This window comes from Serinus canaria, chromosome 14 (genome assembly GCF_022539315.1).
Source record: "Serinus canaria isolate serCan28SL12 chromosome 14, serCan2020, whole genome shotgun sequence".
Taxonomy (NCBI): domain Eukaryota; kingdom Metazoa; phylum Chordata; class Aves; order Passeriformes; family Fringillidae; genus Serinus; species Serinus canaria.
This window is the reverse complement of record NC_066328.1, coordinates 14205467-14231897: the sequence shown is the minus strand read 5'-3', so window position 1 is coordinate 14231897 and position 26431 is coordinate 14205467. Positions and strand designations below refer to the sequence as shown.

At 44.2% G+C, this 26431-nt stretch overlaps 1 protein-coding gene across 6 annotated transcripts in view; it reads right to left on the bottom strand.

Moving 5' to 3' along the window:
- The window catches only part of EPN2 (epsin 2), a 55148-nt gene that overhangs the window by 17746 nt on the left and 10971 nt on the right, over positions 1–26431 (bottom strand). The window contains exons 1-3 of one of the 6 annotated variants that reach the window (XM_050980129.1): positions 25037–25153; positions 19250–19356; positions 5760–6533 (exon numbers count right to left, since the gene is read on the bottom strand). In XM_050980129.1, the coding sequence (XP_050836086.1) occupies positions 5760–6354 (595 nt within the window). In that variant the 5' untranslated portion in view covers positions 6355–6533; positions 19250–19356; positions 25037–25153. Of the gene's footprint in view, positions 1–5759; positions 6534–18900; positions 18926–19249; positions 19357–25036; positions 25175–26431 lie in introns of those variants that run through there. The other 5 variants (XM_050980133.1, XM_050980130.1, XM_050980132.1 and 2 more) reach the window with 5 other exon arrangements.

The window sequence follows — 26431 nt, the reverse complement described above, 5'->3', positions numbered from 1 at the left end:
TAAGGACTCAGAAACCAACAGCAATTCACTTGGGAAGCAGGCAGAGATCCCATCTGTCAGTCTGCCAGTGAACAATCACTCAAATAAAATGGGATAATTTTAAAAAGCCAAATGATGGAAAGGCAAGTACAAGCTGTTTAATCTAGAAGGAATTGTGTAATCCACCTTTCCCTTGGGAATGAAGGAATCTTTCAGGTACAAGAAGAGAGTTGATAACACTGATGAATGTGACAAGGTAGAGCTGCTCAGCCCTCCTGCAGGATTCTGACTGCACTGAGCAGACTGAGAGCTGCTGGAATAACACTCAAGAAAGCCTTCAGGTTTGTTTTGTTGGGAGCATTTTCCTCTCAGGTGATGCCAACCCCCGAGTGAATGGACACAGTTGGATAATTCAGTGTCACTACAAAGTCTGGATGCACCAGTGGCACCTCCCACCTTCACTCTCAGCACCAGAAAAATAAATGTATGATGAGAGGATTTAATCAAGCTGTCAAATGACATCTGACAGGAGTCTGTCACATTCCTTCAACACCTCAAACTAGAGGAATTCTCCACGCTGTTCAGCCAGATTCACTGCTGGGTGATATTCCCTATATTCCCTGACTAAGATGGAAGGGCAGGGATGTGTTCCAACCTGCAGAGAGGGGCAGAACAGATTATTAAAGAAATAAATATTAAATAAAAAGCAAACCCTTTAAAACCAGGAGTGTTCTGAATGGAACAGGCTGCCCAGAGAAGCTGTGGCTGCCACATCCCTGGAATGTTCAAGGCTGGAGCAACCTGGGATAGTGGAAAGTGTCCCATAGCAGGGGCTGGGTCAAGATGAGCTTCAAGGTCCCTTCCAACCCAAACCATTCTGGATTTCATAAATTTCCTATTGTGTCAAACCCAAACCAGCACTTCCTCTGAATTATTTTCTACTCCAAGCAAAAGGGGAGACAAAAGTGAAACAGATGAGTGAACACAAACTTGCTGAGGCTTCACAAAACTGGTTTGAAATAACGAGTCAACTTAACGTGAATAATCACTGCAAATATTAAACTCATTAATTCAGCTACAGCAAACTGGTCCCAGAATTTCTCCAGGTTCAGGTTAAAGACTTGGCATTTCCCAAGATCCATACAAGCCCTTCCCAGTGCATCTTTCAGCATCTCCTCTTTCCAGCAAGCTCTGAGCACAGCGAGCTGAGCCGAGCCCACCTTGGGCAGCGCTGCTGAAATCAGGTCACACCCAGCTGCGTGTGTGTCACTGAAATCGGGGTCTGTGTCACTGAAATCGGGGTCTGTGTCACTGAAATCGTGGTCTGTGTCACTGAAATCGGGGTCTGTGTCACTGAAATCGGGGTCTGTGACACTGAAATCGTGGTCTGTGTCACTGAAATCAGAGTTTGTGTCACTGAAATTGGGGTCTGTGTCACTGAAATCAGAGTTTGTGTCACTGAAATCAGGGTTTGTGACACTGAAATCAGGGTTTGTGACACTGAAATCGGGGTCTGTGACACTGAAATCGTGGTCTGTGTCACTGAAATCGTGGTCTGTGTCACTGAAATCAGAGTTTGTGTCACTGAAATCAATCGGGGCATTCATCCCTTCCATCCCATCCCAGCCCATCCTATTATCCCATCCCATCTTCCCATCCCCTCCTGGAGCACAGGGAGAAAGGGAAGGATGTGGGCACAACCCAAAACAACACCTGCACATCCCAGCTTCAGCATAACAGGATTGGATCTCTTAAAAAGCGTGGCCTCAGTAAACTTGGTTTTAGAACACCACCAGCAGCCTCCCAGCTCAGGCTTAAGAGGTCTAAATTAAGAACATCCTACTTTTCCCTGGGCAGCCATAAATCCAGAATCCTATTTAAGTGGTCACTGGCAGCTGGAGATGAAACAAGGCCAGGAACAAGAGGCTGAAGTTTTTGAAACTGGGTGACAAATGTCAGGCAAAAACCCAATTATTTAGACCCAGAGGCAGATTAGGAGTGAGGGACTATTGCTCCAAAAGATTTTTAATATCTGCTTTATATCCCTTCCTCTCCCCAGTAAGTTTGGTTTCAGCACTACACAAGAATATTTCCTTAAGGTAAAATAAAACCTGATTGGATGCAACTCTACAGAATTGGTACATTTTCCAAAATAAATAAAAAATATGCATTTTTTCATGGAATATTTAACAGCTCCTAATCTGAGCATTAATTGTCCCTGGTTTAAAGCTGGAAAATAAAACCAATTGCTCCCAGTATGTCAGAAATTGCTGACAAGATGGAGGTTGGGAGGAGCTTTATTTCTGCTTTTTGCTTTTGAGTATCTCTCATGGCTTCCATTTTCAGGTTATGAGACTGGGTAGGAAAAAAAACCACAAATACTTTTACAATTCACTTGCCATAATGTGCTCCCTGGAATTATCCAAGCACAGAGATCTTCAGGGCCAACAAAGTCATTAAGGCAAAGCTCTGGGGGAAAGGATTTTATGGAAAACCATCAAGTTGCACCATTTCATTTTGCACAGCTTCCAAAGGATTTTTAGAGATGAAATGAAAATCTTCACAAGAAAACAGGGGAAAACACCCCAATTTGCCTGCAGCAGTGAGGGATGATTGGCCATCAGTCAAGAGTTCCTTTTCCATCTTGAATTCCCTCTCACTACACAGGATATCAAGACTGCTTTTAGTTTGTCACAAAGGATGAATCTGGGACACAAAAACCAGCAATTCTCTAAGAAAACCCCTTGTGGCTCAACATCCAGCAAAAATCCAACTGTTCCCATGCAAACCTGCACAGGTTGGGCAGCTGGAGAAGAGGAGGAGTTTGAACAGAGTTCAGTCAGTGCTGGCTGAGCAGAGCAGCTGATTCAAAACTGACCCCAAAATCTTCACTGATTTACCCAAAACTGCACTTCGAGTCCCTGAAAGGAGAGGGCAGAGTTCCCTCACATCCACCCCAGAATCCCAGCATCCACTGGGAGTTACTGGGGAGCTGTCCTGCTGAACTACCAAACTCTCAGCTCTTTCTTCTGCAAGAAAGAACTAAAAATGAGATTTTATAACCCAACATCAATTCTTCAAGCAAGGGGAATGAATTCTGCACCCCCCATCCATGGTGTCTAGAAGGAGCAAGAGTAAAATGTGCTGACAGCAAACCACTGAGGGATGAAACATCTCCTGGGGAGGTGCTGCCAAAAGGGCTCTGCCACTCTCCCAAACTTTATTTCTATTTGCCTGCTAACCAGGGCTGGGCATTCAGCAAAGAGGGTGGCTGGACATTTGGAAGAGGCAAATCTCAAGCAAGAGATGGCAAATCTAAAAGTCTCTGATCTCTTCTTCAAAGGCTCAGAGGAATGAAAGAGAATTCTGCCAGAATATACAGAGCAGCAACAGCATCTTGTGGATGTTCTAAGGGGAGTATTTCCCAGGAGTGAAGCAGAACTTCATTCCTTTTACAGATTTTTTTTTCTGAATCCAGATTTTCAGCACAAAAGAAGGGTATTAATAATTTAAAAATATATGATTTAAATATATTGAATTTATTTTTTATTTATATTTAATATATATTTTTTCAAATTTAAATATAATTATTTAAAAATAAAAGAACAGAGGATGGATACAATCTCTTTCACTTTAAATAATGAAAAGCATCTTTTCCATCAAATTTAGCAGGCACAGGAATAACCCTACATTTATGTAACAGATTAAATGTCTGGATTTTAATGAAACTCCTTCCTCGTTTCCTGGGATAAAGCTCTTCCCAGTTTCCCAATATCAGAGGGACTTAGCACAGCTGTTCTGGAAGGTGCTGGTTTGTTTGCTCCACTCAATTAAACCAGGCAAGAAACCCATTTTTAACTCAAAACAGACAAGCTGAGAGCCACCTGCATTTCTGCTGATCCACAGTGCAAAAAGTCCAGGAGAGCTGCACCAGAGGAAGCACGGAGGGGGGAGGAGAAAAACCCCTGAGATTTCTAAAGCTTCTTAGGGGGTGAGGAAAAAAAAAAAAAAGCTTAAGGAATCTTTACCTCCAAAGCAATCCTGCCACAGGACACACACGGGGAGGAAGGAGCAGGAAATCCACCCCTGGAGTGCTGAGGAACAGCCAAACTCCTTCTCCCATCCAAATTCCTCAAGCAGCCGAGGAACAATTGAGGACCACGCCCTGCATTGCTCTGCCCTGCTGGAGGAATCCTTGGGAGCCTCTGGGAGCATTCAGGATTCCAAACAATAGTTCCAGGCATTAATTAAAGCTGGGACTGGTGGAGCAATAATTCTGTGAAACCCAAGGTGTGCTCAGCAAAACTCACTGATTTCAGCCCAGCAGCCCAAGTTAAAATCAATATTTCAAGCTATTTCTAAATTAAGAATTTTTGTTGTGGTCAACTACAATCTATAGATTTGAAAAGGAAAAATGTTGTTATTGCTGAGGTAACAATATATGAGTTCTTCTTTAAAAATTTACGGTGCTCAAGGAGGGTTATTATAGAAAAATTATATAAATACAGAAAAACTATTATTACAGAAAAATTAAGATGTTTGTTATCCTACTGCTAATTAAAAGCCAAGATTAAAAATTCTCATAGCTGGAAAACCTCCACTCACATTTTTTGTACCCTCTACGTTAAAAATATTTCCTTTTGGAAATACTTTTTTCTGGCTGTCCTCAGAGCTTTAAACAGAGATTTTCTCCATCCTGGTTTGATTTTCCTGGTATCTCCTCCTGCAAATGTCAGCAGGGCTGACCCCACTCATGGATTTATGATTTAAGAAGCACTTTGGGACACAGGACATGACAAACTTCAGATTCTTCAAGCTGGTGCTCAATGGTTCCTGCACCCTGGCTCAGTCACAGCCCTCCACACTCTCTAAACATTCATTTAAAGAAAAGATTTCCCTTCAGAATTAGACCACAACCACTGACATTCCAGCCAAAGCAGCTTTCATCAGATCATTACTTACATTAAGGAGGATTTAGTGCCAGATCAGGCCTCTTCCTGACATGACAGGGAGTCCCACCAAGCAGTGGTGGAAAGAATTTGCTCTTCCCACATCACTGTATTCATTTTTTAAGAATGAAGTATAGTATTTAGTATTTAGGACAGACACACACCAAACACTGAGAATTTAAATATTTAAATACAGATTTAAAGCACTCCTCCTCCAAGAACTGCTGAGTAAGCAATAAAGGAAATTCAAACAGCAGCATTGCTGCCAAAGTACAATAGGAGCAGCATAAAGTAGCAGAATGATCCAGGAAATATTCTGTATTTCTTATTTATTCTTAATCCAAGGCCAGGTTGGACAGGGTTTGGAGCAATGTGGGATAGTGGAAGGCAGCCCTGAGCGTGGCAGGGGGGTGGAATGAGATCAGTTTGAAATTCCCTCCCAACCCAAACCACCCTAAGATTCCATCCTGAACAAAAAGAACACATCTCAAACACTCCTTTTAAAACCAAAAACTAACAGAAAATCCCCTTCACACCCTCCCCATCACAGCAAACTCTTGGTCCCAAGAACAGCCTGGCACTGCTACCTTTGGAACTGACAGTAAACAAGGGCTTTTAAAATCGATTTCCATCATTACACACATCCTCTCCAAAGCAAATATTTACCCAGGCATCTGCAGAGACATCAACAGCAGGGAGCAGATCCACAGAGATCCCAGATCCCCTGGCAGGCAGCATTTCACTCTCCCACAGGCACCACTCACTGCCAGCCCCGAGAGCAGCCCTCCAAAGACAAGGATTAACACCCTGGGATGAGTTTGCTGTACTTACAGCCATGGTAGGATGCTGGGGATCCTCCAGACTTCCCATACTCCTGCTCTGAGTAGCTGGTGGACAGGTTGGGCTGGCTGGAGCCTCGGCCAAAGGTGATCTGGTTGCTGCCCACCCCAGTGGCCACCTGAGCCATCCTTTCTTTGGTCTTCAGGGCTTGGGCCCTCTCTGTCTTGAGGCGCTCGTCGTCCTTCAGAAGGGACACCAGCTGCTTGGACTTCTCCCTCACGTTGATGCCCTGGTCCTTCCCATCTCGATCGATGTACTGAAAATCTTTCAACGTCTGGATAGCAAAAATATTCTCTTTACACTGCTGGGCCACCCTCTCAGAGCCAGTTTTAATCAGGTAATCTAAGAGAGTCAGGGCCTTGTAGACGTGTCGCCAGTTCTTGCCGTGGTCATTCAGTCGTTTCCAGATCATGCTCATAATTTCAGAGAAGGCCACAACATTGTAGGTCAGATCTGCTATTTCAGTCATCAAGGAACTGGAAGGACCCCAGGGGTCATTCGAGGTCGCTTCCCGAACTTTTATTTCGGCCTCTGAGTAATTGTTCACAATGTTCTTCATCTGTCGTCGGATAGACGAAGTCGTCATTTTTATTTCCCTTTTTCCCAAGACAGATTCCACAACACAAACAGCAAAGGGCTAAATTTGCTCTTCCAGGAACGTTTCTGAACAGCAAAGGCTCTGTAGCAGTGGCGTGCTTGTGACACGTTCCACTACAATCATTTCCTCTCCTCAAGAGAATGACACGAGAAAATGAAAATCATGACCTGAGCAGGGAAAGAAAACAAAGCAGGTTAGTTGGCTCTGATTGTTCTGCACAGCCAGCAAGCCACACACACCTGGGAGAAATTTTCCTAGATTAATTTTTTCCTCCTCGAATTTCTTCTGATTCTGAAAACAACTTGTTCTTCTCACAAGCCACATTAAACACTGAAGATTAAAAACCTGAAGTGCTGAGCAAAACAAAAGCAAGAAGACAATCATGCTGATACAAAGGCAAAATCTGAAAAGCAAACCAGAAACAAAGTCCAACCTGGAGACTTATTTTCCAATGTAAAGCCTACCTAGAATTTAAATTACAGAGCTGAGATGAAACCACATGAGGAATTCCACGTTCAGCAGCCCTCTAACAGTTGGAATCTGCATCCAGACAGAACAAGCAAACTTCCTAAAAATCAACCAAGCCATTTCTGGAACCCTGGGTAAGTTTAAAGCCCTCTCAGTCTCAGGACAGAGATCCTGTGGCCCAACACACTCCAGCTCAAGGTGACCTTTCATGGTAAGCAGATTAGAAGGAATTTTTTTGTTCCCAAATGTATTTACTTTCTTCATTTGACAACAATCAGCAGATCCACACTTTCTGCTCTGTGCCTTTCACACAGCACCAAAGAATTTTTCATTCTATGAGAATGGAATTGCAAAGCCAAAATGACTGGCAAGAAAAGGCAAGGACAAGCTGTGGAGCTGGAAAGCTGTGTCAGTTCTTTAGTTAAGGTCACTGTTTCAAGTAAACAGAGGCCTATTAAGCTTTGGAATAAATTACTTGAGCAAACTGGCAGATTGGTCATTCCATGAACACAGAGCAGCCCTGAGAGCACAAACACTGAGCAGGGACTGGAGCTGAGCTGGCCACGGTCACAGAGATGCCCATCCAGATGTCCTTTAATAATGTTCCTCCAACACTCCCAAGAACCAACCTCATCCCTCCCAGAGACAAGGAAAGCACAGATTTCAAACCTGACATTGTTATCATTCTTTGAATTACAACAGAGCCATTTCCATGCACAGATTAAACTCCCATTTCTTGGGACACACACATTTCTCCTCCCTGTGCATTTCACCTGCCACTTCATCCCTCAGCAGGTCTCAATCTTTCATCATTCCTTTCAATTCAAGATTACATTCAAATTTGACTAATTTGATTCAATTTACCATCTTATTATTCCAGGCCAATCTGCTAAAGGGAATATTTGCAAGATCACTGATCTCTGGCAGGACACTTGGCTGGGAAGAGCCCTTCCCTGTGAGAACCAACATCTACTCCTAACCCCATTTCCTGTCCTTTAACCCACTGCAAATCTATGAAAAACATTCTTGCCTTATGAAAGTTTTATTTCTTTCAAGGCCAGGGATGAGAGGCCTCCCTAAAATCTTTTTACAAGTACACTACAGCAGCAAGTGCCTCCTCACCTGTGTGCATCACCCCAGGCAAAGACAAGTTTCTTACTTAACAACTTCAAAGGCTTTTGGAAATATCATTTTAATACCTCACCTGTAAAAGTCCCTGAAGAATTAACCACCCTCACAACACAACTGCTTCCCTTTTCACTCTCTTGCACCAAATCCAGCCACTTTTACACAAGAGCACAGGAAAAATACTCCAAGTCTCTTAAGTTTTGCAAGTAAGAACAACCCAACCCTGGATCACTTCTGGAGCTGATTAAATGCAACAGAAAGCTGTCAGGGACAAAAAAAAAGAGCAAAGAGCCTTCATTCCCTCCCAATTACAGCCCACTAGGAAAGCAGGCACTTGGTTTTGGAGAAGCAACCAAAGGAAGAACTCCTTTGGAAGCTTTTCAAAGTCTGGAGGAGCACTTTGGAAAAACAATCCCAGAGCTAACACAGGAGGGAACACACTGGGTAAAGAGAACCCGGCAATTTACACACTTCAGGAAACTGAGTATTTCACTTGTTGTTCTTTAACAGACTCAAACCCCATCAATCCTTCAACACCGAGGGATTCTTCACTTTCATATCTTCCAGTCCTGAAAACCAAGGCCATTCATGAGAGAAATATTAAGGTTTGTTTTTTCCTTTTCTTGATGGACATGTTTTCATCTTACTCTACTCATAGCCCATAAAAACCAACTTATTCTAAACCTCACAATAAGCACCCAGGGGATGACAGGATGGAAAGCTGATGGAGCTGGTGCTGCCCTCACCAGTGCAGCTGTACCAGTGTTCAGGGTCCTGCCCTGGCAGTGGGGCTGACCCTCACCCAAGAGCTCGGGTTTTGTCCCTGCTTTACTCACTCTGCTCCCTCACCACACAATCCTTCTCCTGGATTATTCCAAACCTTGCAGCATCACAACCTCTTTTATCATTAAACAGATCAAAAAAGCCAAACACTCCAACTGCATAAAAGAGGAAGAGTTTCTAACACATTCTAACAAACTCTTGCACAGAAAGTTTAGATTTCTTTTTTTCCAGAAACCTCAGTGAATTAACTTCTCACAACAAACCACAAGGAAGCACAATGCACTTGCAACTTCAGCAAAAATGTGAGTTTGCATTTTTAACAGCAGAGTTGCAAAGAAAGCAGAAAGCGAGACCAGTTGATTAAAGCTGTTCCTGGTTAGCAGGAAAAAGGCTTGAGCAGATTTCTGTGAAAATTAAACAGTTCAGTCTTGGGGAGCCTTCCTCATTTTTGCTCTTGGTTCCTACAAGCCATTTTCTCTGATTTTGAAGTATCTGGTGTCTCCAGATGGCAAAGCAAACAGATGTGCAGACAAGGTGAAGCTTACCTGTGTTACCAGGGCTAACCTGGAGGGAAGCACCCCATGTCCCTCTCCCTATTCCAGCAGCTCCATTACACCAATACTGAATTCTCCTGGTGCTTTCCTACACACAACGTGCAGACAGCAGCAATTCTTGCCTGAACTCCTCATTTCTCTCACAAGAGATGAAGCTCAGTGAATGAAATCTGCATGAGGAAACATCTTTAACTTGCTGAGACTAACACAGAAGCAAGGCCAAGCCACAAAGTCCTTCATAAACTCAGATCAAAGCAAACAGCCCCACAAATCCACCTATAGACAGGCTTTCAGCAGAATCCATTCACACCTCTGGAATGTAGAACTCCAACCAGGATTTGTCTGCACTGATAAAATGCCCTTTGTATCAGCCTGAAGGTAAATATCTGCACAGCCCAGCTAAGCATGCACCGGAAAAATATGAAAAGCTTTTAATATCAAGTGTGAAAATTAACATTAAACATCAGGAGTTCAGCAGACATTTGCATAAAATTTTAATTAACAGTATTACAGACAACATATATCCTTAGATAAGACATTTATTGTAAGTCACATGCATGAGAAGGGAGGTTTGGAAAATAGTTATTAATTCAGTCAGTCTGTGATCTGAATCTGCAGAATATCAGTCTGCATAAAAATATCCCAGCCTTGCTGCCTCCCCTCTCGGGGTGGGGGATACACAGAGATCTGCTCTCTCTGCTCCCAGGCTGCCATGGCAGAGGCAGGTGATGCTCAGGGACCTGCATTCCAGGATAAATCAGGGAATTCTTGCCCATCTGCAAAGGATCAGGCTCAGAGAAGTTGCTGCCAGGTGCTGACTGAGGAATCTGACAGATACTGACAGCACACCTGCACACACAACCCCAATCCCAACAAGAAGTCAGCTCCTATTTATGGCAAAGAAGAAGAATTCCCATTGCCTAACACTAAATTCACATCTTGCCTTTCCTGGGATAGCTTGTTCTGTGTCTAAATCCAAGCCCACCTGGTTTAAAGAAGTCTCATTTTCCACAAACAGCTCAGAAATCAGAAAAAAACCAAGCACAAACCTTCCTATAAAAATCAGAAGTATAATGCAGAAAAAAGCCATTTTTCTTATACTAAATCCACACTGGTAGACAGAGTTTCCAACTTTACTAATTCTCTGATTTTTTTTTTTCTTTCTTCATAAATTATTCTCAGAGAACAACTGGCTGACCAGAGGGTACCATCACCCTGCTAGGATACAATATTCAACTGCAATCCCAAAACCAAACAGGAAAAGGGGCAACTGTGCATCGTGGCCACTTGGAGGAGAGCACTGAGAGGAGAGAAGACACTTGGCACTACACAGAAAAGCCAACAAGCAGAACACTTATTAGCTCTCTCTTGCTATTCTACAGCAGAGAAAACAGCAATTCATGGGAATAAAACAGCAAAATGAAGAGCCTGAAATTCCCATCAATGCCCTTCCTCAACCTTCAACATTATTTAGGAAACGAGTTACAAATACAGATTGGCAAAGGGTTTGGAGAACAGGGTTAACTCCAGATGAAAGGTTTCAGTTCCATTTTTCACAGCTTAAATGCTTGTCTTCAGTGTAATTTCTGAGGAGAGGAAATGGTTCAAAATTCAAAGTTTTGGAAGCCTTCCACTCCCTTTTACAAATGAGAGAACAAGGTCAGCTTTCACAGACAGCAGGTGGCCAAATTATTTCTTTATTTAAAGAGTTAATGCTGAAAGATAATTCTCCTTCAAATTTATGCATATTCATGAGTGCCAAGGTTTGATTCTGCACTGGTTTTACAGTCCTGTCTCAGCCTCACTGAGGGAAAGGAGCTCCAGCTTGAGCAGACTTTTAGCTATAAAAGAGATTCACAGACACAAATCTGGTTCTGTTTTCTCCTTACCATCTTTTGTTACTCCTTGTCTCCTTAAATTCCCAGGATTTCAGCTCCATGGAGAGCTCATTTCTCAGAGTGGATGGGAAGGGGGGTGAGGAGCAAATCTCTAACCTGCCTCACACAGCAGCACCACCTGGCCACGTCCTTTTGGGACCTGCCAAGCCACAGCTGTGGGGCTTTGTCACCCCCAGCTCCCCTGGTCCTTGTGGGGCTTTGTCACCCCCAGCTCCCCTGATCCTTGTGGGGCTTTGTCACCCCCAGCTCCCCTGATCCTTGTGGGGCTTTGTCACCCCCAGCTCCCCTGATCCTTGTGGGGCTTTGTCACCCCCAGCTCCCCTGGTCCTTGTGGGGCTTTGTCACCCCCAGCTCCCCTGGCCCTTGCAGCTGGAATCATGGACAGGGAGGCTGGAAATGGGCTCTGAAGGGCTGGGAGAGGGGACAGCTCTGCCAGACCTGCAGGTCACCACCACGACCCAAATCCGACCTGCACTGGATCTAATTTTAGGATTACAAGCTTTGACAACAGCTCTTTAAAAATAACACATTCCTCCTTCTCCAGCCAGGTCAGGTGTCACCCACAGTGCCACCTGCACTGTGGGCATGTTTGTAGGCTTGATGTGGCTTTTTTTGTAGTTGTTCACTTACTAATTTTTAAAGAATATTTAATTTTTTTAAGAGGTTATTGATCAATCTAAATTCTGATTGGTTTTCTATGATAAGATAAGACTAAAAGACTTTGGAGAGTATTAAGACTAAATTTAAGACTGGTATTTAAGACTAAATACTTTGGAGAAATAGAACAATGAAAGATGCACTGCAGTGGGACCCATGAGGGGTAGTTTCAGATGGTTGGCTCTAAGGCATCTACAGCATGGTGTGGCTAAAGCTGATAGACCAAGAAACACTTAGAGTGTAATTAAAATTCAACACAGTGTATTGGAATTAGGAAACAGTTAACTTCTGATTGTGATGGTGTGAATTATAACATCTGTATTGTCTCACCCTTCTCATGAGACTGAAAATGGAATAAAAGTTTAAGACACCTCTCAGTTACCCCATCTCTGGGTCAGGAAAAGGGTACTCTGACATGGGCACATCTCAGTTTATTCTGCATGCAGCAGTGAATATCAGAATATTGCAGAATTACACACCAGTGTGAGGTCAGGCCATTACACACTGAAGCAGAAATGCCAAATGCAAATTAATCCATCAGGGCAGTAAAAATACCTCCCCAAAGGAATTTGTTCTCTGGGGATTACCTGCTTCAAGGAAAGCATTTCATCTGTTTTCTCACAAATTGAGTAGGAAAAAAAAGACCACCCAATGTGTGCCTTGACAACCTGAAATAAATTCAGCTTACCAAATATACCTGAATTGTATTTTCAGCTGAATTAAGGGCAGTAGGAGACACTTCTCACCTTTCACATTTTCCTTTTGGAAGGGAAAAGGATATCCAATACCCTTGCCAGAGGATGTGCCTTAGAATAGATTACTAATTAGAAAAGTCCAGCCTTGTCACTTAGGCTGTTGTGGGGTGACAGGCACCTGCTCAGGCCCCACAGATCAGCCTGAACACAGGAAGAACTGCAAAAAATACAAGAGCCCAAAATGTCAGCTCCCTTCTTTAAGCCCCGGTGTTTTCCTACAGAACTGCAATAATTAAAATTCATGTTCACCTGGATGTGTGCTCATGTATCAGACTTCATATTTTGGGGATGTATTTTGGGAAGATACCTGCTACTTAAAATTTCCTGATGATTTCATTAACTAAATTGATTTTGCACTTTTATTATTATGAAGCAAATGTCACCAAGTGCAGTTTCTCCCATCCTCCTACACACACCAGACATGAAACCACATTAATACACCCAGTAGGCCAGAGGCAAACACTCACCATGACAAAGATTAGGGGGGAAAAACAGTTTAACTCTCCATGTTACTACTGGTAGAAGCTGAAGGATGAATGCTTTTATTTTATGAGATGGATTTCTAAGGAAAAGGATTGTTCAAGAAGTACAAGATGCCAAGAACTACCTGTCCATACATCCAAACATTATTTTTTCCATTTTAATTAAGTGTGCTTCCTGCCAGCACAAACTACAGCCCTGCAAAGAATACAGAGATTGATTTAATATCCTACTTACATTCATCAATGTCCATTCATGGCATAAAATTTCAAGTGCCTTCTCTCACAGCCACCAGATTCTGCACAATCATCTTGAAAAGTCACCACAATGTCTTAATTCAATAATCAGAGCTGGTGCCAACATCAGATTGCTTTAAACCTCAGAAATTCAGATACATGAGCTGTCTGCTCATGAGATGGGAGTTGAGGAGAAAATCCTTCCCTGGGAGGGTGGGGAGGCTCTGGCACAGACTCCCAGAGAAGCTGTGGCTGCTCCATCCCTGAAGTGTTCCAGGCCAGGCTGGATGGGGCTTGGAGCAGCCTGGGACAGGGGAAGGTGTCCCTGCCATGGCAGGGGTGGAACTGGATGAGCTTTAAGCTCCCTTCCAACCCAAACCATTGTGGCATTCTGTGAATAAATTGTTGTAAGATTGCTAAGTAGGAAACACATCTCAAAATCCTCCCTGCCCCCTGCTGCAGGAACATTCTGGCCCAAGCCCAGGGCTCCAGAGCAGGAGCTGCTGCCCAGCAGTCAGAGGAGAAGTGAGGATGGGATTCTCCAGCTCCTGCCTCTCCACTCTGCCCCACAGCAGAGCCACAGGTGGAACAGCTCCAGGGACTGATCCCACACTCCAGGCCAGGCAGGGGGACAGGCAGGGCTGGGGCTGCCCACAGCCCACGTCACCCAACCAATTAAGGCCAAGGTCACTCTAATTACTCCAAAGAACAGCCCAAATAAGGGGAGCAGCAGGCATTCCAACAGCAGTCTCCAGTTACAGCTCACCGGGCCAAGCTGCACCTGGGGAGCTCAGGCTGGAGGTGAATTGATGGTTTAGGTTTGGGACCTGGCTCAGCAGGTGACTGTGCAAGGACTGCAGACTGGGGGTCTGGGAAATCTCCCTTCCCTGCCTAGGGACAAAGCAATTCCACATTCCAGGAGGAAATTTGGTCCTTCACTCTCCAAATTACCAAATTTCACCAAATCTTAGCCCTGCCCTTTTCCCACCCTGATTTTAGCTCTGTCCTGCAACACCAAATGTTCACCTTTCCCTCTGACTCCTCCATATCTCCTATCTTTTCATACTGCACACACCACAGTTTCCAAAATCCTTCCCAAACCTACCCACCTCTTCTCCCTCTACCTCTCAGACCTGTCTAACGTGTCCAGCACCACCACCTTGGCAGGAGCAATTCCAGAGGAGAGGTCCCAGCTGTGCCTGGATCTACACTGGATTCTGGTTCCCAGGAAATAGAACTCAAGAATATTGGATAATATAAAAATAATTCTCTTTGGTCAACTTCTGTGGTGCCCCAGTTCCTGACTCTGAGCTGTATTTTTAAGTTCAGCTTTGATGGAAGTGAATCACTTCAAGATTTTTTTAAATATGAGCACATTTGACATAAGGATTTTGCCTCATTTTTCTGCTTCAAACTTTCCAATTCCTTCATTCATGCACAAAAAAAAGAGTCATCCTTGTTGTAATATATAAAATATCTGTTATTATTTTATTATTATTTTGTTGATTTTTGTGGAATTAAGAAAAAAAAAATCTGGTTTTAAAATGCCAGCGAATCCCACATTCTCCTATGCAGATATACAGAAATTTTCAGCTGTCAGCATAACAATTCCTCAAGTTTTCTGAATCCATCCTCCAGCAATAAAATTCTACCTACTCTTTTATCTATTCTGGATATTTAGACGGAAAATTATTTGAGTGGGAGGCAGCCTGTTCGTTTCAAAGAGGATGACAAAGACTTGTTACTCAAAAGCATCTGTGCCTGTTCCTTCATTAAAGGTCATTTTCTTCCAGTCAGCTCTTGCAGAGAACATCTTCTACCCCTCAGCTCTGATACCCTGCAAGCAGCAGCTGGATCGTGGCCTTGGGACCCCAGATATCTCCTAAGGAACCCACGCGGAGAATGCAATGCCTACCTCTGTTTCCAAAGCAGCTGATTGTGGCTTGGGATATAGTGAATAAAATGCAAGAAATCCCTGGTGGAGCACTGCTCCTCCCTGGCCCTCCCAGAGCTGCCTGGTGATTATTGTTTTGACCATTGTTTTCATGCAAGTCATTAAAAACATTCCCTCGGTAGATTTAGAAGCAGAACAAAAAAGTGGCTTAAAAACTCACCCACTCCATTTTCTCTCTTTTTTTTTTTTTTTTTTTAAGAGCTTTCCACCTAGTCCAAATGCACAGAAGAAATCCTGGCCCATTAACATCCATCAGAGAGCAGTAATGAATTCATCAATATTGCTCCAGTCCGTGGGCACTGTGCTGAATCATTTGGTAACTACATCTGCAGCAGGAAGGGCTCACACAGCCCTCCCCACACTGCCAGCAGCCACCTCCCTGAGGAAGGAAAAATGAATGTAGTGAGCTCTCCCTCAGCCCTGGTATCCCTCTGCATGGGGTTGGTGGTGCCTCTCCACACCAGCATTCCCAGAGCCATCAAATCCTCCTGGAGCTGCTTCCCCTGGACATGTCCCTCCTTTGCCAAGCCACCTGCAGGCTTGCAAGGAGCTTTCAGGGCTCTTTCTTTCTAGAAATGATACAAGGATTTGGTTTTTTCCCTGCTTTTTAATGCACAATGCAAATATGTTAAGCCTTAAATTGAGTATTTAATTTGCAAAGAAAAAAAAACCAACAAAAACCCCTCCACACCAAGTTACTGCAATCATGCTGAACTGTGATTTTATTTTTGTGTCTGTTTACAGACAAACTTCTTCCTCCAGCAAGAAGTTTTCCTAACAGTGAAAGTTCTAAGCAAAAAAAAGCTAAAAAGCTACCAAAATCAGCCAGTCTTAAAAGAAAATAATTATCAAGTAACATGGAAGTTCAGCTGCCAAAAAAATAGCCCATACCTGTGGCTGGAGTACAACAGTATTAAGTTACTGCTCTCACAACAAAGGAAAAAGAATCTATTCTTAAAAAAAAAAAAATCAGCCTTAATGATATAAACAAAATTATCCTTAAATGTAGCTTGGAAAGGACTCTGCCTGCTTTGCCCTGCCAGGGATGCCAAGGCTGGTGGGCTCTGCAGTTTTCCATCTCTCCAGGTCCCCTCCTTGTGTTTACACTCTCAGTTCTAAAGGTATCTCTAATTAACCCCAGGAATAAACAAGGTTTGTTAAGGAAGCCCTTGGACAGCAAGCACAGCTAACTGAGGTCTCAGCACTCTGCTGCCTTAACACCCAGGGTGTCTCAGAACATACACTCACACATGTGTCTACATATCCTCAACTCCCACGGCTTAATTCAATTAATACTATTAAATCTTTAATGCTTGCCTTCAAAGGCTTCTTTTTAATTTTTAATAGCTCTCATAGGTGAGCACGAATGTTTTAAGTCTTTCTGCTATATTTTAAATAAACTCCTCTTTTCTTGCCACTTTGATGTTTGCCTTTCTGACAAACCTCTGCTCTGTGAAGCTGTTGCGACTTTGTTTTGTGTGCAGGGATGACACTACAAGCTCCAAACGATATGTTAATCACCGAGCTGGAATCTGGGATTTTTTTAATTCCTCTCACCTGCCCTCTGGGCTGGGAGTTGGCACCAGAACAGCTTTCATCAAAACAATGAAACCCAGGAGGAGAGAAGAGGCAACTGGAGGGAGGGGCTCTGATTTGCATCTGTTTAGCATGGAAGCGGCAGGCGGGGCTAAATTCTCTTTTACTCGGCTTTCCCATGGAAGGAGAGAATGCCAAAGTCACCGTATTTTATTTAAATAGTTAAAGTAGGAGTTTTGACAAAAGACTGGTCAAGCTGGATGGAAGAATAAGCCTTGTGGCATCTAAAGGCACATCCATTTCACATGTCTGATCATGGGCACTGAATGTGTTTTTAATTCTCCCCTTCCCTCACTCCAAATTACCTTGAGATCCCTCCCTCCTTGCCCTGCCCCATTTCTAAATTTTGAATTTGTGAGACAAGAGATAAAGCTCTGACAGAACATTTCAGGCCTTTCTGTAAAGCATAAACTACAACAAGAAATGAAAAAAAAAAAAAAAAAACAGCATAGACTTTCCTCCTCCTTTAAAGTTTATTTTTCTTCTAAATAAGAAAAAGAAAACCCTTCTTAAAATAAAACTAAAAATCAGCATTTCCATGGACAGGAAAAGGCACTATAGTATTATATACACTATCCAAGCTGACACAAGAAAGAAGAGATTAAAAGCCTGGCTGGAAGCCAAGGCATCCAGACACAATTTTGCACAGAGCATAGAGAACAAAAGTGCTCCTGCATTCAGGATGTTGGAGCGTGTTTCCTGCACTCACACCTGAAAGCAAACAGCACCAAAAACCAGGGATCCCAGTCAGCCCCAAACCAACAGATCCCCCACCCCTCAAAGTGAAAGATGTGCTCACACTCTGCTTGATCCAAACCATCTCCTGCAGAACAGACCCTCCCCATAAAGCAAATTAAAAACAGAATAATAAAGACAAGCTACAAAACTCTCCTGCTGTTCCTCACTCCTCAACATTTCAGCAGAATTCCCATCACGCAGAGCACTCCCCAAAATTCCAAATCTCCAGCCATAAAACACGTCCTGACTTTTAAAGCCCACGTAAATACTCCTGGAGGCATCCTATGGTTGAATTATGATGAAATTAAATATACACAAGCACTATTGGTTGGCAGACAGACACCAACATGGCAATTGCAGCACTCAGTGTGTTTGAAGCAGCAGGCCAGGCAAAAGGAGATTATTCACTAGGTAGTCAAACGTAAAAAAGAGCCAGACATTTCAGTCTGTCTCAGTGTCTCACAAAGGGGTCAGCGATTTGTAAATTTTAAACACAACACTTAAGCAGTTTTGCAGACTAAAAATCCTTTGATGATTTACCTCAGTGCTTCTCTGCAATAAACCAGTTTAAAAGTGATTTTGCTGTACTCAAGCTTTTATACTTCAGCTTCTCTACAAGAATTCTGAAAGCCAAGTCAAAGCAATTACAAACATTCCTGTATTTTACTTCCTTATTAAAGCTTCCCAAGAGAACCAGTAAACGTATAAACATAAATATCTTTCAGAGGAGTCACCCAAGTACCAATAAAATCTTCAGAAAGCAGCAGCTTTGCTGAAAAAGTATGAAATACCACGAGCATAGCCTGGTGCAAGGACAGTCATGCTGTTCTTCTGAGCAGCAGATAGAAATTTCTGCCTTAAAAATATGCACAAATTGAAAATATTCACAAAAATCAGTATTAAATATTGATTTCTCATCTGCATTTGTATAATCCTAAGAAAAGTAGTCTGTGTCACCTATGCTGTTTATCTGAAAACATTCCAACAGAGGCATTATCTTGACTTTCTGAGAAACTCTTCTAAATTGGTAGACAAAGTTTAACTTCATGAACTCTGCTCAACAACAGCAGCAAAATATAGTAACACTTCTCATAGGTAATAAGCATTCCATCCTTAAAAAAAAAAAAATCACTGCAAGCAGCAGAACACTGCAAGAAGCAATCAAACCCCTGCAATAAGGCAGGATGGGCTCAGAAAGCAAATATTTCATTAGATAATACAACCGAGGGGAGTTTGTGCTTTCCAGTGGTCATTAGAGAAAGAGGTTTTCATCAAATTATTAAATACCTGGGCAGGGGCATTTGAAAGATGCATCAGATCCTCCCTGGATGCGAATATTGAGGGTAATGCCTGATCAGGAACCTCTAACCAGACATTACCAGTCACAATCCAGCAATGGCACAAAATGGGAGGGTGTTTCTCTGATTAATTAAGTGAATAATTAAAAATATTCAGGTTGTGTTTTTCAACTAACAATTGCAGTGCTTTCCTTTAGTGCACCACATGGCAGAGCACACTGTGCTTGACCATCCCCACCAGAGAACAGGCATGTTAGAACAGCTCTGCAGATAAGGATTAATTAATGATCTTCAATTCTGGCTGATTTCATAGGTTAGAGCAAACATCTCTGCCTTACTGCTGTTGTCACAAGCCTCATCCCTGTCCAAACAGAGCTGAAAGTCAGTAGAAAAGCAGCTTCAGCAGCAATTGGGTCAACAGATTTGGCTGAAGAAATCCTCATCACTAAAAAGAAAGAAAGAAATAAAAATCAGAATGACACAACTGAGGTGATGCTTGGGGTCTGCTCATCCCCAGGAGGAACCTCCTGGGAACAGAATTCCCACCTAGAGGGAAACGTGTCTGAGGGATTCCTTTGTGCTGCCATCTCAGGGGAGGAAGTTACCTTTAAAAAGATTTTGTTTAGTCTCTCCCTGAGGAATATCAGAACTGTCTGGACCAGTTGTTTCAGTGGGGTTTGTCCCACAAAGGTTTTACTCGTGAACTGCACAGCTCTTACACCAGTGAGCAATTTACTCATGGGATTTCTCCCAGTGGACTCAGAAGAACTGTGTGAGAAAGAAGCTTTGCCAACCCACAGGTTGCACAATCAGGGGGGGAAAAAAAACTTCAACCAAACCAGGGAGGGGATAAATTGCAACTGACAAAAACTACAATCAAGAAATAGCTGGTGACAGATTGTTATTTAAGTACAAGGAAGTGATTTAAACAGGAGCAGTTGTAATAAGATTACACGATTCTCTATTAAGATTCTTAAAATGTCTTTGTTGTAGCAAAGCTCTGAAAAGACCATTGCCCTTGCAAAGGTTCAGAAACTACTGAATTGATGTTAAGTCTAGAAATTAATATGATTTGGGAGAATAAAGATAAAAATGTAAAAGAACATCCCAGCCATCATTAGTACCCTGTCCCCCATGCTGGTATTTTTCCCTAGCAGGGGTACCACGTGTGTTGTAGCATTTCTTGGTGGCAAAACTCAAACCCCTCCAACAGAAGTAGGGAGCTTGCTCTGCCTGGGTTTCTGCTTTTAAATAATGAAAACTCCCAGGTGGATTGTAGAAGCCATCCCATTATGTAAGTGACATCTCCAGAAGGGCAGGGGAGTCTCTATGAGGTTATACAGGAGAGAGATTAAATCAGTGTCTGGCTGCTGAATTTTAGCCATGACCCCCAGGCTCCACCATGTATTTTAAGCAATCAGTTCTAAAGCTCCAGCCCCCAAAATTGGCCAAAACTCCTGCAATACTGAAAAGCAAACAAGACAAGGGAGCCTTCAGATTTCTGTCTGGTAGGGTGAACATAAAACATCTCTAACTAAGGTGTCTGGCATGGTTTTAAACTCATAAGCAGCTTTGAAGTTTCAAAAAAATAATTTATTACTTAATTTGTACAAGTATTGCCCACTGAGTGCTGCATTCTGAGAAACCAAAAAGCCTCAAAGAGCCAGGTCTGTCCCAAGCCTGCAGAAGCAGCACAGAGGCCTTCTCCTGCCTGGGCCACCCTCCAAACTCTCCTGGACCTCATGACCATTTAGGATTTATTGTATGGTGACATGAGAGGCTCAGGCACTGCAGCCAACATGGCTAAAACAGCTCTGGGAGCTGAGGCAGGAGCAGGGTGGAAGGAAAGGCAGGAACATGAACAGGGTGGAAGGAAAGGCAGGAGAAGGAGCAGGGTGGAAGGAAACTGCAAAGGTCTCGTGCACAAATTTCAGCTAATGACTCCAGGCAGCTCAGGGAGCTCCACTCCTGTGGTAGAAGGAAAACTGGGCCTTGAAAACAATTTGTATGGATCATGACAACAAAACAAGAGTGTGTTTGAGACTCCTTCAAACTTCCCCCAGCCACCTCCAGCATAAATCACAGATAAGGAGAGCCTCCAAGGTGGAGCTGCACCCAGGCCTGGGCTGGGACTGGTTTCACCCAGTGCCAGAGCAGAGGCAGCTGCACTCCCACTGCCAGTGGGGACCTGTCCGAGCCTGAGCTCCTGCTACCCCACCTGCACAGAGCTGGATTTGGCAAGCCAAGGCACAGGAGGCGTGAACAGCCCAGGCCTGACCTTGAACACAAGCTCGAGGCACCAGTTAGAGGCATTTATGTTAACAGCCCTGGGTGACAGGAAACAGAGAGACACACTATTAACAATTAATGTAACACAGGCTATCGGCTCTGAGATCAATTCAAGTTCAATTTTTGTAACAATACCGGAAAAATGAGCTGAAAATTATCTATACAGAAGAAAAGCATCTCATTAGCATAATAACTCAAAGTTATATTTCCATATAGAAGGCACAGTAGTGAATTACAAACTGAATTCTGCAGACATCTCCAGAGCCAGTGCAACCAACAAACACAAAGTACTTCTATACTGATTTTCTAGTTAGCATCATCAGTCATACAAACTTCACTATTAGATATTTACATAGAACCCAATCTTGGTAACTTAAGCTACTCTCCTTAAACTCTGCCTACAACCACTGGTAACCTACAGAAAATACCACAGAACCTTCTGACCCAACTACTTCACCTTTATCAGTGGTCTGGAACAGCATCATAAAATCAAGCAAACCCCAAATTTGGAAACCAGAGACAAAAGTAAAATGATAAATAAAAAATATCAGTTTTCCTGTAGCTTTCTACCTGCTGCACCACTCACTGAGAGGTTCAGCCCAACAGCCACTGAGTTTTAGATCCATCCTGAAGCCCACATTCTCTGAATTCACTCACATTCAACCATTCAGAATTCTTTCTCCACGCAGAACAGGAAAGCAGTCCTGTAACAACCAGCTAAAGTGATTAACTCAGGCTTTTTAGGCTCTGTTATTCAGCACAGCCCAGTCTGCACCAAACCTGCAGCACACCAGCGCTAGCAGACCTACAATCAGCCCCGGCAGGTTTTATTCCAGAGGACAGCAATCCATGTTGTTCTCCTCCATGGAGTCTCCTGCCTTCTTAATGAGCAGCCAGGCTACTGAAACACACAAAAACCTGCTGTTCTTTGAAGCACTTAAGCCAGCAGGATGCTGGTACGTTCCGATATTTTCCCTGCACAGATCAGAGTGAGGCGAAGTGGGAAAAGAACATTACAGGCATTCCTACAAAGCAGGCACATTTCATTTTCTATTAGCAACATCCCAAGGGACACTTTAGCACTCTGCAAATATGGCCCTGCAAGACTGGGAAGTTGCTTCCTGAGTACCAGTCATTAAAGAAAGGTATTAGAGTAACTTATATTCTTCTACACCAAGCAAAAGCCAGAGTCATTTCCCCATCCCACGTATGAGACCTAAGAAAAGCAAGATCAGGAACATCATAACTACTCTTTAATGTATTTCCCCTAAACTGATTATCATTTAATGATTGCTCTCTCTAAAGGAAAAAAAAAATAAAAACCCAACCACGGAAACAAAACCCCAATTTCTGTATCAAGAGAGACTATCAGCATTTTTATGAAGTAACAAATTAGGCCTTTGGCATTTCCCAGCAGTGATCCAAGATTTGAGACTTCTTAAAAGCTCCAAGTTTGAAAGCAATCAAATGGCTGACAGCTGGAACAAAACTAGCATGATTAACCAGTTATGTAAATAATGATGTGGTCAGTGCAAGCTGAATTCATTCCTGCTGCCTGCATTATACTGGACATCAGATGTTTGTGAACTCTTCATTAAATGTGACTGTAGGAATAATGGAAGTGAAAAACAACACGAACATCACCAGCCAAGGTACCTGACAGTCATGGGTCTCTCCTCTGGTCCTTCCACACCCATCAGGTAACTCATAAACAGCATTTTTTTAACCCAAATATTACCCACCACTCTTAGCTTCTACCTAGGGAACAAGTCTGCTTTTTCTCAGGAGACAAGTCCATGGAGAGGTGGAGAAAGAGGGAGAGAGGATATTTATTACAAGGGCTTGGAGTGACAGGCCAAGAAAGCAGCACTGGATGGGATACTGGGAAGGAATTCCTCCCTGGGAGAATGGGCAGGCCCTGGCACAGGTTCCCAGAGAAGCTGTGGCCACCCCTGGATCCCTGGGAGTGTCCAGGGCTAGGCTGGACCTTTTTTGGAAAAACCTGGGATAGTAGAAAGTATCCCTGCCATGGCAGGGGTGGGACTGGATGAGCTTTGAGGTCCCTTCCAACCCAACCCATTCTGGGATTCAAAGATCCTGTGAATGCTGCCTTGCATTTCTTAAAGGCTGATAACAATTTCCATTCCTCAGCAGATGCAAAAGTCAAGCTGCTGTGTCAGAGAGCTGTTGTGACACAGGTGTACTGTTGCAGAGTAACTTCATGGAATAGAGGAAGTTACAATCAGCACCCCCAAGTCAAACTTCCTCAAATGGAGCCCACAGTCAATTTGGCCTTATCAGAATCCGCCTTCAGGAATGCACACTCATGGGTCATTTGTGCTTGATAATTTTTGATAACATAGTTAAATATTTAATACGGGTAAGATTATCTCTGAAATTCTGTCAAGCTAGTTTACCATTACTTGGAGTCTATAAAGGAAAATTTATCAAAAGTTTTGATTCCTCCCAATAAAACTCTACACTTGACTTTGTTCAAAAATAACACATCTGAGAATCAGCCAAGACAAACATATTTAGAAGTAACTCCTAAACAGGCTGCATTTTGCTAAAGATACCATTACAATGTATTTCTGATTTTAAAAAATCATTCATCCCACATTTCACACCCCAACAATACAATTTCCTATGACCTTGTGTCTCACAAAACACAGCAACACACTGGAATTATGCAAGAGTTCTGTATTACCATAAAACACATATTTCAGTGGAGAGAATAATAAAACTTAATCTCGTGGCCTGATTTGCATTTTAAACTCCTCAAGTCAGACTCTACAGCCTGTAACATCTGCAACAGCTTCACAATCCTAAGAAGTCTTTTAGGCCTCCTGTTGAAAATGGATGAGCATGTAGATAATTCAGGTTATTTTCTTAATAGATGGGAACAAGAAATATGTTCAACTGCTACAAATTTAAAATCTCACTTGGCTTTTCAGATCCGTGTCGATACCGTACTTGAGAAGGGGGAGGGGGAAGCATTACACACCCATAAAACTGAGACCAAACGCTACCAGTTTTAAAGCCTTAGAGCTTTAAATCTTAACATGAATATTTTAACATTTACATTAAAGCCTTACGGCTTTAAAATAGGGGACTTCCATTGCGGGCAGCCTGTGATAATTACTGTTTCAATATATTTCACAGTAATAATGTAATACAGCTCGCTGACTACCCAACCCTAATCTCTAGCATCACAGGTACTGCAGGTAAATTTTTTTTTAAATATATTTATATAAGTATGTATCGGTTTAAATATATACAGGGAGAGAGAGAGAGAATATCACAGAACCACAGAAAATCAGAGAATTATTAGGGTTGAAAGGAACCTCTGGAGATCATCTAGTCCGAGCCCCCTATATAAAAGAGACCCTTAAAAAAATCATTAAAAGCATTAACACACATCTCCCAAACAACGATATCACTGAAAATACAACAAAACATTCCCTGCCCCACCACGATGGAGCTGAACAACGCCGGGGCGGGGGTCGGACCGGGCGGACCGGAGCCCCCCCGCCCCAGCGCCGCCGCCGGGAGCCCCCCGAGCCCGCAGGCCCCGCCATCCCCCGCAGCCCCGGGAGGCCCATCGGCAGCCAGGCCCAAACGCGGGGCCGCGGGGGCCCGGCTCGTCCTCGCCGCCGCCCGCCCAGCCACCCACCGGCGACAACAAAGGCCACCGCGGCCCCGCGCCCTCCCCGCGGGGACCCCCGGGGGCCCTTCCCGCGCCCACCCCGCGCCCCGCCGAGGGGAAAGGCGGCGCTGCGGGGGCTGCCCGCCCGTTCCCCACCCCCCGTCCCGCAGCCCGCGGGAGCCGCGCTAACCTGCGGGCGCGGGGCGGGCGCGGTGTCCCGGTGTCCCGGTGCCCGGCGGCCGCGGGCTGCGCTTGACACCCACACGCACCATCCAACATGGCGGCGGCGGCCGCGGGGAGGCGGCGGAGGAGGCGGAACCGGCGGCCGCGCGCGGCCCCGAGGCGCGGCCGCGCTGAGGGCGGGGGGGACGCGGCGCTGCCCGTCCCCTCCTTCCCTCCCTTTTCCCCTCCTTCCCTCCCTCTTCCCTTCTTTCCCTCCCTCCCGGCGGGGCTCCTCGCAGGCGGACCCGGCGCCAGTGCGGAGCGAGGCGGGATCGGCCCCCGGCACCGGTGACTTTGGATGGGAGAGCGCCTGGGGAGGCCCCTCAGTGCTCAAAGCATTCAGGGGTCCCCCAAAAACCTGGGTGAAATAATACAAAACAAGTCTGTCATTACAAAATAACTACATTTGTGGGTCAGGGGACGCCTTAGAGAGGGTGTGGAGCTGGGTCTGATGGAAGGAGAGCGCTTGGGGATCCCCCTCAGTGCTCACAGAGCCCAGGAGGAGCTGGGTTCAGGGGATCCCCCAAAATCCAGGGACAAAAAATACAAAATGATTAATATCAGTACAAAATAACCACATTTATGGATCAGGGTATACTGTAAAGCAGGTCTGGGGCTGCCTTTGACGGAAGGAGAAGGCTTGGGGAACACACTGCCCCCCTCCATGCTCACAGCACCCAGGAGAAACTGATTTCAGGGCAGGGTAGTCCCCCGAAAATCGAGGTCCAGTGTGGGCTGGCAGCCCCCAAAGCAGAATCATAGAATGAATTAGTTTGGAAAAGACCTGAGATGATCAAGTCCCAACTTGTGGCCAAACACCCCCTTGTCAACTAAACTATGGCACTGAGTGCCACATCCAGCCTTAAACACCTCCAGGGCCTGTGACTCCTCCTCATCCTTGGGCAGCCCATTCCAATATTTATTCACTCTTTCTATGAGAAAAGCCCTCCCAATGTCCAACCTGAACCTCCCTGGCACAGCTCCCATTGCCTCACACAGCACAGAGACTCCCACTGCAGATCCCAATGTAAAATAACCACATTTATGGCTAAGGGGACACTTTATGGACACATTTGTGGATCGGGGTCACCACGCCGGGTGATGAAGGGGAGCCCAGCAGGGACACAGAGGCTCGAACGTGGCAGGAGGAGCCGGAGGGTCTGGGTGGGTCAGAGCACACGTCCTTCCCCTCGGGATAATGACTAAACCTGTGTCCGGCACACGGGCTGGAGGAGGGTTCTGCTCCCATTGTAGTCCTCCCTGAATATATTTGTTCCCATCTTAAAACCGGGAGACAATTCAAGGAAACGGGACACGGCTGCTCAGGAGACAGTCAGGATTGGTGTGGGCCAGGGGAGAAGCT